The 12,108-nt window shown below is 42.4% G+C and overlaps 1 protein-coding gene across 1 annotated transcript; it reads right to left on the bottom strand.

Annotated features, from left to right (window-relative positions):
• Positions 1-2,117: 2,117 nt before the first annotated feature.
• On the bottom strand, positions 2,118-3,430 carry LOC133533215 (uncharacterized). Its single transcript, XM_061872170.1, has 2 exons — positions 3,215-3,430; positions 2,118-3,021 (listed from the first exon to the last, which is right to left on the bottom strand). Exons 1-2 carry the CDS (start codon positions 3,282-3,284, stop codon positions 2,144-2,146), a joined length of 948 nt encoding a protein of 315 aa, XP_061728154.1. The 5' UTR covers positions 3,285-3,430; the 3' UTR covers positions 2,118-2,143.
• Positions 3,431-12,108: the final 8,678 nt, after the last annotated feature.

The following is a 12,108-nucleotide window of genomic DNA, read 5'->3' as shown; positions in this document are numbered from 1 at the left end:
TGTTTTAACAGTACCATATATAAAATAGAAAAAAATATATAAAAAAATGCACGTGTATATCTAATTAAATTTTTTATTATAAAAAAAGATTACAAAGGTAGTTTAATAGTAATTTCAGCCTTTTTGATCACTCGATCAGTCTTGTGTCAAGATTCTTACCTCTATTGTTACTTAAGCAAATAAAAAACATATAATCATCACATTTTAAGGCGAGCTTTGTAATAACATATTCTTACTATACTATTACAAAAGTATGATCTAGGATCGCAATAAGTTACATTTAACTTTGGCCCCTTATTTGTTTAACTACGTAATTGAACTTAATATTAACATAATACAACTGAGATCACTTGAATCTTTTTTGAAACAATATATAGTAATAAAACATTAAATGTCTCTTTAAAAACACTTCCTCTATTTAAATATTGCTAATATTTCTTATTTAATTAAACAAACATAAAGTTTAGTTTTTTAACTTAAATATGTAGGCAGACAAATCAGTCATTTATTTTAAATAATAACATGGCACAACTAAAATCACTTCGACCGATAATTATAATTAAAGATCTTATATCTCAATCTTATATAAAATCAGCAAAAAAGCAGTAACAAAATAAACTCCTTCTACAAAGAAACATTGATAACATTGCATATTTAATAAAACAAGATTTAACACCGTTTTACTCAATCCCAATAGAAAATATAGTACTTTATCACATTTTTTTTTTCATGGGATAGTGTTATAACTTACACTAATTTGTGATAAAATTCGTGGTATTTAGCAGGTATTGTACCAGTCTTACAAAGATCATTAAGATCTTTCAATTTTTGTTTATCAATTGGCAATGGTGCCTGGTAAGCTACAGTAATATTATTCAGCCCAACTTCAAGCTCACTTAATCGGCTCCTTGTCTGTTTAATGGAAGCACATTCAATGGATTCGTATTCCTGTTCAAATGTGTATTTGTAGTTTATCTTGAAAGGCTCCTCGTGTGATATAAATATTTCACACATTTGGCTCCACATAACGGTTTGCTTGTTTGTCCCTTTTTTCCAATTACTGAATAGCTTCAGACAAGCCTTGAAATCAAATATCGAGTCTTGGGACACTTCTATAACTTCGTACGGTTTCTCTGTTTTCGCCATACGCATAGCCATGTACCATTGCTCAGGCGTGTATATATTAATGTTTTTTGTTTTCCTTTCAATCAAAGCATGCATGCTGTCACCTTCATTTTGGGTATGCCCAACTACCATAAAGCGATGTACTATTGAAATATTATATTTCCAGCATGCGTACATGTACATGAGAAAAACAATTCGGTTGCGGTTTTGCCCTCCGCAGTTGTCAGACCAGAACCTGAATTCTTTTATATTATCTGGGATTTTAGATTGAATTAAATGCAGAACATTGCTAGCAATTTCGTTAGCACCTCTTTTAGCTATTTGTTCATTCCAACAGTAACACCGGCCTTCAAGTGAACCCATGTCAAAGGTTGAGAAATTAAAAACATTAAGTTTTCTCTTGTAGTAAAATACGCTTATGTTACCGTGCGGAGTACTTAAGGTTTTCTGCAGATCAAATACAACGGTAAGTATTTCTTTATTTTGTGTAGCTGTCTCTTTGTCGCTTTTCTTTAAATCTCTTGCCCTATCCTTTTCATCTAAATGCAACGCTTGCTCTGATTGTTCTTTTACAGACGGTTCTTCAAGGTTCTCATAAATGTGGCAAGTATCACACTTATCTTTTTTTGGTATGTGAAACGATAATTTGAAATTTTTGTTCACGATATCACGGTACTGCCTGACGTTTAAAGCTTTTTCTTCATACTTGGTGTAGTCAAACCACTCTATATACAAATTGAACAGTTTACTATAAGTTAAACTGCCGTCAAGGTACAGTTTATCTGATCGTTTTCTGACTAAATGACTTTCGACGGGAGCTAAAGAGTTTACATGATCGCAAACACTCTTAATAACATCTGGCTGTATAGTTTTCGGGTGATTATTATGCTTGCCTCTACGATCGGGTTCGATAGAACCATTTCCTTGATAAAACTTATCCAAGGCAGTTTTTAGGAAGTTATAGCTAATAGCCAGTGTATTTAGGAACATTAACTTGCACACGGGTATGGCAGCAATATCACCAGTATCTTCGTTCTTTTTTGGAAAAAAAATATTTAACAGTGCAAGTTCTCATGGAGTCAGATTTAGTTGTTCTATTTACCTTTTCTCGTTTTGCATATTTAGCGATAAAGTCCCATTGTCTTGTATGATTGCCTATCTTCCAAAACATATTAAATATTTTTTCCCGTTCCGATTGGGTTAGATGAACCGTGCACTTCTTTTTACACGTCGGGGGGCAGGGTGGTTTGATTTGTTTTTCTAATTTAATTTTACCATTTCTACTCGTATATTTTAAGCCGCGATTAACATTGTACTTCCGTTTTTCGTCAATCCACATATCTTGATAAGTTTCTCGCAAGTTACCTAAGTCTTTTTTCTTTTGAGATTTTCGTTTACGATTACCTGGTGTGCTTAATGGTGAGCCAGTGTAATCACTAGGGAAGGGCGAATTATCATTTCCAAAGTCCAAACATGTATCGGAGCCTGTTGGAGAAAAATCTCTTAAATTTAATGGCATCGGGGTCAAGCATTGTATTGATTCTTGAGTCATATTTAGGTCTGATATTGGTGAGTTTGTATAATCAATAGGCAAAATTGAACTTTCATCCCAGTCTTCAAATTCTTGCGAGTTTCCTTTTTGCTGACATGTTTTTCGCGTGGTCTTTAAAACTTGCCTTGTATTTAACTTATTTGAATTTACATCATGTACATCTGCAACGACAGAAATTATTTGATGCTCCACAGAATTTGGCGAACCACAACTTTGCTGCAGTGAAGTATTACTGAAGAGAACAGTTTCTGAAAACGGTTCCGATTCTATGGAATCTAAATCTATTTTATCTAGAAACTCAATTTCATCACGTAAAGTCTCTGCTCCTGGAGGTAGCGGCGATTCTGAAATAAAAAAAATATTGCAGAATAAGCATCACTTATATCAATATACGCAGTTCAGTAACAATTTACACTTAAGAATTTTGTACCCGTATACTGATACAACTAACAAAAATCTTATAAAGCCGTTTTGTACAGGATATTGCAATATAAATTTGTGTTAACAGATATATTGTAAGCTTTTTTAAATACTTACCGCTAGAATCACGATCTCTTGTTTCATTTAAAACCATTGAAACGAGATTTCTTCCGCGTGTCCGCTTCATTTTACAATGTTATTATTTATCAGCAATTAAATATCATTTAAGTAATGCAAACTTAACATATTTATTAAAATCTAATGTACGTAGACTGCGTATTGGACGTATGGCACGTTATATAATACAGTTTAAACGGTCCGCACGCAGCGACGGCTAGCGTTCATACTGAGGCAACTGCCAGTTACACTCGACTTCTAGGGAATGCAATAACCGGGCGTTTTTCATTACCGGTAATTTACCGATGCAAGGTCCCACTAACCGGTTAACCGGTAAATTACCGGTTATACGTTTATGAAATAAAAAACATTGATTTTGCATTATTTTCGTCAGTAACCTTTAAAAGTAATCAACAGCACGTTATAGAAACATCGAGAAAACAAAATAATGAAAATAAACCATAAACATTAAACAAGATATATTTACTAATCATATTAAATAAAAAATCAAACATGTATCATTTCAAAGCGAAATGAACTTGTACATTAAATAAGCAACATCAAACTTTTTTAATTCTTTAAAAATCGCAGTAATCAAAGGGTAACAAAAATTATAACTAAAGAGTGACAGTCGTCATTTAAATGTCATACAAGTTTGCATTTACACATCTATCAATATAATATTGTTATTAAAGTAACTGAAACCGTAATCAACATTCATTAAAATCTAGTAAATATAAGAAAAAAAAATTTAACAGCAAGAATTTACTTTAAAATTGCACTTTAAGAGGCCGTTATCGATTTTAGTCGCAAAAATGTCAAATTGATAGATTAAGCGCATGAAATTGTACACCTTTTGTTAACTATTAAAAATGACAAGTATTGGTTTCTTTTAGCACGTCTTGTTATCTTTCATTATAATAAATATATTTTTTTAAACAGACTCACGTAATTAGTAATGTTTTTTTTTTCTGATGAACGTTTAGGTAAACGCGCGAAAAGCAGTGATTTTGTCGATCTTATTTGTAAATTTCGTTAAGTTTGGACTGCTAAAAATGGTAATTTTGTATTACACATATCCTGTACTTCAACTTTAATAAACTACATTTTTGTTACTATAAATTTGAAGTAGTGTAAATGAAAGTTAGACGAAATCAATTTTCTCCAGAAATAACTTCAAAACAAGTGACAATTTCTCTGAAAATTGACTTAATTTCAACGTAATTTTGATACTTAAACAATCTACAACATTTGCTGAAACTGTTCTTATACATCATTTTGTATAATTTACTACCATAATTTATATGAATTTTTAAAAACTATCCCTTCTCGTTACCTATTACCGGGGACGCACGGACGGTGTACAATTCCAACGACTAAATCTATCAATTTAAAATGTTTGCTCTAAAATCGTTACCGGGCTCTTAAGATAGGAGTTGGAATCAGGAACATGTCATCATCAGATCATTCTGTTAATTATACATATATAAAATAATTGCGTTTGTTTAATATCTAGGCGATTAATTAGAATGTTGCTTAGACATTCGTGAACGATATCTTGAACACAAGTAACCAGCGGTAGAAAATGTTCTTTCGCATTCTACACTTGTCGGACACTACAGACTAAAACAAAGGACACTGAACATAGTAAGGCGGGTCGGGTAGGGGTGGCGAGAAGGGAAAGGGCGAGGGATTAGCGACCACTCAAAAACATTGCTTCCTAAATAGTTCCTACTCCGACGAAATCATAAGATGCAGAAAAGTAAGTATTTTAAGTGTCTCTTCGTAATCGTAAACCGTAGTAATTGTTTTTTTTTGTAAGTACGAAGACATAGATGGGCTAATTCAACAGGTTTTTACATTTTTATTTGCCTATACAACGTTCGGTAAATTCCCGGTTACGGCTGGATATTACCGGTATTTTACCGACTGTAATATTGGTCAAATTACCGGGTAACCGGTTAACCGGTTAACCGGTTAGCATTCCCTATCGACTTCCCCCACCTCGTCGCAATATCGGTGCCGCGTAAAGTGACGCAAGTGCCTTACACCTGTATACGTCGTACCATTTAGCAAAGCTGTGTTAGATGCGTTGATATACGTCACTTTATTTCTGAAACTATTAGGAATATCCGTACCAAATTTTTGTAGTGGGTAGATATAGACATATTAATCACAAAACTGTTAAAAACAAAAAATCTCAAAAATGTCACTTGCACCAGTATACTTAGGAGGTATCGGTTTGCCTTTCAGTGCCAGTGAAACCAAGACGACAAGGACCTGCGAACTAATACATGCAGACACATGCGGGCCAATGGAGGTGCCGTCTGTGGGAGGATCCAGGTACTTCGTTATCCTAAAAGATGACTACTCAAACTTCAGATCTGTATACTTTGTAAAAGGTAAGGATGAAGTGAAGAAATGCATTGAAAACTTCATAAACAGAGCTGAGAATACCACCAACAATAAAGTGCTTTACTTCAGATCGGACAACGGACTAGAATTTATGAATAAGGCTGTGCAAGACATATTTTCTAAACGTGGCATAATACACCAAAGAACAGTGCCATACACAGCAGAACAAAATGGAAAAGCAGAACGCGAAATTAGAACGTTGTCTGAGGCAGCTAGAACAATGTTGTGTGCGGAAAGTTTGCCAAAGAAGCTGTGGGCAGAAGCTGTTAAAACGGCAGCTTATGTTTTAAATAGAACCAGTAACAGCAATGAAGTTGGAAAAACCCCATATGAAACATGGACCAATAAACACTACGACATAAATAATTTAAAAGTGTTTGGTACTCCTGTTTATGCTCACATCCCGAAGGAAAAGAGAACAAAGTGGGATTCAAAAGGAGAAAAGGGAATACTGGTTGGCTATGGAGAAGATGTTAAGGGCTACAGAGTGTTTTTCGAAAAGTACAACTGTGTTGAAACCAAAAGAGATGTTGTGTTTCTGGAACAAGGTCAGGAAGAGAAGGGACGGATAGTTCGGCTAGATTATGACACAGAGTTACCCGCAAGTGCTAATGAGGATCAGGAGAGACCTGTGGAAGGAGAGGTCCCACCAAGTGAGAATGTGGAGCGACTGGAGTCCGGAGAGGGTGAGCGGCCATCTGGCCAAGTCGTGTCTAGCCCAAATAAATCCACAGAGACATTAGAAAGCAATGGAAGTACATATGTTCCATGCACCAGCGATGAGGGATCTAGTGATGAAGTTGAAGATCACATACCACGATGCCAGAGAGCTACTCGTGTAAGAAAACAGACTTCATTCTATAATTGCCATCATGTCTCTTCAGAAGTAGGAGAGCCAAAAACATACAAAGAAGCTATGCGCAGGAAAGACGCCAACAAGTGGCAGGAGGCTATAGAAAAGGAACTGCAGACCCTGAGAGACAACAATACTTGGGAGTTTTGTGACAAGCCTGTCACTGAAAAGACTGTAAGTAGCAAGTGGGTTTTTTAAATTAAAAATGGTGATCAATATAAAGCTAGGTTAGTAGCCAGGGGCTTTGAACAAAGTGAAATGATTGATTTATGCGAAATATATGCGCCGGTAGCTAACCTATCTACCTTTAGGTTGTTTGTATCTGTAGCTACAAAATTAAACTTACCCATTTACCAGATGGATGTAACGGGAGCTTTTTTATATGGAAATATTGAGGAAACTGTATTTTTAGAATTACCAGAAGGTGCTTATAGTGGTAATAAAAATGTTGTTAAATTACAGAAATCATTGTATGGTTTAAAGAAATCACCAAAGTATTGGAATGATACATTTAATTCCGTAACTAGATTTTGCTTGGTGCGCGGGGCCCGTGGGCCCCGCGGTGTGCATGGTGCTGTAGTTGGTATTGTTGTTTTTGTAGTTGGTGCTGTTGTTAGTGTTGTTGTTGATGAGTTGTTGTTGTAGGTGCCGTTGTTTGAGTGAAAAAGTTAGTTTTCCAAAGGGAAAAGGTAAAGCAGTTAGAGTTTTGCTTGGTGCGCGGGGCCCGAGGGCCCCGCGGTAGTTGTGTAGTTTGTTGTTTGTGTTGTTGTTAGTGTTGTTGTTAATGTTGTTGTTGATGAGTTGTTGTTGTAGGTGTCGTTGTTTGAGTGAAGAAGTTTGTTTTCCAAAGGGAAGAAGTGGTGCAGTTGTACTTCAGCTGCGCGTGCGAGCATGCACTCGGCCTCGCGTATGTTGTTATTAATGTTGTTGTAGTGTTTGTTGTTGTTGCTGTTAGGTGTAATAGTTTGTGTTTTCCAAAGGGAAAAGGTAAAGCAGTTGTACTTTTGCTTGCAAGGAATGGTCCGCGTGCGAGCACGCACTCCCGCAGCTCGGCCTTCGGCCTCGCGTGCTTGGGCGATCCAATGGGACGCTCCGGGCCTTCGGCCCTACGCGGAGCTCGGCCTTCGGCCTTCGCTGGGTTTCGAAGCTCAGCGTCGGGCCTTCGGCCCGCCGCTTCGCTTATTAAGATAGTTAACTTGTAACCGGTTCGCTCTATAAATGCACTTTTCCCGTTATTTTTAGTATAAAATATATTTGTTTTCCAAAGGGGAAAAGTAATGCGGTTGTACTTCCTATTTGGGCCGCACTCTCGCAGCTCGGCCTTCGGCCTCGCGTGCTTGGGCGTTCCAATGGGACGCTCCGGGCCTTCGGCCCTACGCGGAGCTCGGCCTTCGGCCTTCGCTGGGTATCGAAGCTCAGCGTCGGGCCTTCGGCCCGCCGCTTCGCTTATTAAGACAGTTAACTTGTAATCGATTCGCTCTATAAATGCACTTTTCCCGTTATTTTTAGTATAAAGAATATTTGTTTTCCAAAGGGGAAAGGTAATGCGGTTGTACTTCCGCTTTGGGCCGCACTCTCGCAGCTCGGCCTTCGGCCTCGCGTGCTTGGGCGATCCAATGGGACGCTCCGGGCCTTCGGCCCTACGCGGAGCTCGGCCTTCGGCCTTCGCTGGGTTTCGAAGCTCAGCGTCGGGCCTTCGGCCCGCCGCTTCGCTTATTAAGGTACTCGGGGAGGGTTGGTTTCGCTTCGGGAGTAGTGCGGGAAGTTGGAGCTTAAACACGACCCAATAGTAAAAGTGTCTTGACAAGCTCACGTCGGGCCTTCGGCCCGCAGTTTCGCTTGTCTAAGACACTTTTCCTATTGGGTCGTGTTTAAGCTCCAACTTCCCCTTCTCAGGTGACGCTTCGGGCCTTCGGCCCTACGCGGAGCTCGGCCTTCGGCCTTCGCTAGCCTCGACGCTTATCAAGACAGTTGACTTGGTAGAACGCTTGGGAGCACCTTGTGCACGCAGCTCGGCCTTCGGCCTCGCTTTAAATTACTGGGGGTTGCACGCTTGGGGGTCGGGGAGAAGGCTCCGGGCCTTCGGCCCTCCGCCGGGGTCGGCCTTCGGCCTCCCAGCCTGAAGCTCGCCCTTCGGGCTCGCTTAACACAGTTTTAATATAGGATTTCGCTTTGTTCCTCACGCCCGCAGCTCGGCCTTCGGCCTCGCCCAAAATTACTGGGAGTAGGACACGCTTGGCCACTCGGGGTGAAGCTCCGGGCCTGGCGGCCCTCCGCGGGGTCGGCCTTCGGCCTCCCAGCCTGAAGCTCGCCCTTCGGGCTCGCTTAACCTACTTGGAAATTTGACTTTGCCCCTGTCCGCCGCCATTTTGGATTTTTCCAAAAAACTTTTTTTCATATGGTAATCTTGGCCCCCAGGCTCGCCGCATGCAAAATCTCAGCGCGCTCGGACCAACATAAAAAAAAGAAAAAAAAAAGTCGGCCATTTTGAATTTTTTTGATGCAGTTTTATTTGTCTCGGGGCCCTCTATGACATTTGGTCGAGCACCCCCCACCTATCACGCACCGTTTGAGAGTTGCCATACAAAAGTAAACTGGCCATTTTTCCGCCATCTTGGATTTTTTCCAAAAAATTTTTTTTCCATAGGAGTCATTGGGGCTCCGAGATACCGCGACCAAAATTTCAGACCGCTCGGACCTTTTTGAAGTTTTAGAAAAAAAAAAAGTCGGCCATTTTGAATTTTTTTTTTCTTACTCAGATTCCACTCGGAGCCCTCTATGACATTTGGTCGAGCTCCCCCGACCTATCTCTCACCGCTTAGCATGTGGGGGATTCGAAAAAAAATCCCATACAAAATTTTTTTCGAGCTAAAAAAAAAAAAAAATTTTTTTTCGAATGCGGGGGCCCATATGTACCCACATACCGGTTCTCGGCGCTCTCGGACCGTTTTGAAATTTCGGCGCCATTTTGAGTCGGCCATTTTGAATTTTTTTAAATGCCATTCCATTTGTCTCGGGGCCCTCTATGACATTTGGTCGAGCACCCCCCACCTATCTGTCACCGTTTAAAAGTTGCCATACAAAATAAAAGTGGCCATGGTGTCCGCCATCTTGGATTTTTTCCAAATTTTTTTTTCCATACCGATCTAGAGGGCCCCGAGATTCCGTGACCGAAATTTGAGCGCGCCGGGACCGACTTGAAAATCGGCCGCCATTTTGAATCCGCCATTTTGAAAAAAAAATGGCGGCCTCCGAAACTGCCCAGGGTCCTCTGTGACATTTGGTCGAGCATCCCCCCACTATCTCCCACCGTTTAGCCGGGCCGTCAAACATTTTTCTGTCCCGATCCGGTAGACCGAATGTCGGATTTTTCCGGAGGTCACCGGACCGCCCCCTGTACGGCCGTACCAAACTCGAATCCCCCCCGCGCCTCCTTCCGGGAGAACAATTCGTGTCGATTCACGTTCGGGCTGCAGCTTTATATAATATAGACTAGTATGTTGCTTTGTGCGCGGGGCCCGAGGGCCCCGCGGTAGTCGTGTAGTTTGTTGTTTGTGTTGTTTGTCATGTTGTTTATGTTGTTGTTAATGAGTTGTTGTAGTTGGTGCTGTTGTTTAGGTGTAAAAGTTTGTTTTCCAAAGGGAAAAGGTAAAGCAGTTAGAGTTTTGCTTGGTACTGGTGTGCGTGGTACTGTTGTTTTGTAGTTGGTACTGTTGTTTATGTTGTTGTGTTTTCCAAAGGGAAAAGGTAAAGCAGTTGTACTTTTGCTTGCAAGGAATGGTCCGCGTGCGAGCACGCACTCCCGCAGCTCGGCCTTCGGCCTCGCGTGCTTGGGCGATCCAGTGGGACGCTCCGGGCCTTCGGCCCTACGCGGAGCTCGGCCTTCGGCCTTCGCAATATAGTTACTTTGGGGGTTGAAGGGAAGTTGGAGCTTAAACACGACCCAATAGTAAAAGTGTCTTGACAAGCTCACGTCGGGCCTACGGCCTTCGGCCTCCGGCCCGCCGTTTCGCTTGTCTAAGACACTTTTACTATTGGGTCGTGTTTAAGCTCCAACTTCCCCGCTGGCGAGCCTCGAAGGGGACGCTTCGGGCCTTCGGCCCTACGCGGAGCTCGGCCTTCGGCCTTCGCTAGCCTCGACGCTTCGCCGTCGGGCCTTCGGCCCGCCGGCTCCGCGTATTAAGACAGTTGACTTGTTGCCGGTTCGCTTTATAAATTTTCCCGTTATTTTTGTTGTTATTAATATAAATAAGATTTATTTTCCAAAGTGGAAAGTTAATGCGGTTGTACTTCCGCTTTGGGCCGCACTCTCGCAGCTCGGCCTTCGGCCTCGCGTGCTTGGGCAATCCAATGGGACGCTCCGGGCCTTCGGCCCTACGCGGAGCTCGGCCTTCGGCCTTCGCTGGGTTTCGAAGCTCAGCGTCGGGCCTTCGGCCCGCCGCTTCGCTTATTAAGACAGTTAACTTGTTGTCGGTTCGCTTTATCACTTTTCCCGTTATTTTTGTTGTTATTAATATAAAGATTATATGTTTTCCAAAGGGGAAAAGTGATGCGATTGTACTTCCGCTTTGGGCCGCACTCTCGCAGCTCGGCCTTCGGCCTCGCGTGCTTGGGCTATCCAATGGGACGCTCCGGGCCTTCGGCCCTACGCGGAGCTCGGCCTTCGGCCTTCGCTGGGTTTCGAAGCTCAGCGTCGGGCCTTCGGCCCGCCGCTTCGCTTATTAAGACAGTTAACTTGTAACCGGTTCGCTCTATAAATGCACTTTTCCCGTTATTTTTAGTATAAAGAATATTTGTTTTCCAAAGGGGAAAGGTAATGCGGTTGTACTTCTGCTTTGGGCCGCACTCTCGCAGCTCGGCCTTCGGCCTCGCGTGCTTGGGCAATCCAATGGGACGCTCCGGGCCTTCGGCCCTACGCGGAGCTCGGCCTTCGGCCTTCGCTGGGTTTCGAAGCTCAGCGTCGGGAAAAGGTAAAGCAGTTGTACTTTTGCTTGCAAGGAATGGTCCGCGTGCGAGCACGCACTCCCGCAGCTCGGCCTTCGGCCTCGCGTGCTTGGGCGATCCAGTGGGACGCTCCGGGCCTTCGGCCCTACGCGGAGCTCGGCCTTCGGCCTTCGCAATATAGTTACTTTGGGGGTTGAAGGGAAGTTGGAGCTTAAACACGACCCAATAGTAAAAGTGTCTTGACAAGCTCACGTCGGGCCTACGGCCTTCGGCCTCCGGCCCGCCGTTTCGCTTGTCTAAGACACTTTTACTATTGGGTCGTGTTTAAGCTCCAACTTCCCCGCTGGCGAGCCTCGAAGGGGACGCTTCGGGCCTTCGGCCCTACGCGGAGCTCGGCCTTCGGCCTTCGCTAGCCTCGACGCTTCGCCGTCGGGCCTTCGGCCCGCCGGCTCCGCTTATTAAGACAGTTGACTTGTTGCCGGTTCGCTTTATAATTTTTCCCGTTATTTTTGTTGTTATTAATATAAATAAGATTTATTTTCCAAAGTGGAAAGTTAATGCGGTTGTACTTCCGCTTTGGGCCGCACTCTCGCAGCTCGGCCTTCGGCCTCGCGTGCTTGGGCAATCCAATGGGACGCTCCGGGCCTTCGGCCCTACGCGGAGCTCGGCCTTCGGCCTTCGC

This window comes from Cydia pomonella, unplaced genomic scaffold (assembly GCF_033807575.1).
Source record: "Cydia pomonella isolate Wapato2018A unplaced genomic scaffold, ilCydPomo1 PGA_scaffold_126, whole genome shotgun sequence".
Classification (NCBI taxonomy): domain Eukaryota; kingdom Metazoa; phylum Arthropoda; class Insecta; order Lepidoptera; family Tortricidae; genus Cydia; species Cydia pomonella.
This window is presented reverse-complemented; position numbering and strand designations above follow the sequence as displayed.

What these genes read in the sequence shown, in the direction of transcription:
- LOC133533215 (XM_061872170.1), bottom strand. Translation starts at nt 3,284, where the DNA reads ATGAAGCGGACACGCGGAAGAAATCTCGTTTCAATGGTTTTAAATGAA. An exon ending in AAGAGATCGTGATTCTAGCG is followed by an intron (nt 3,022 to 3,214) that starts GTAAGTATTTAA and finishes TTTTTATTTCAG; the next exon opens with AATCGCCGCTACCTCCAGGA.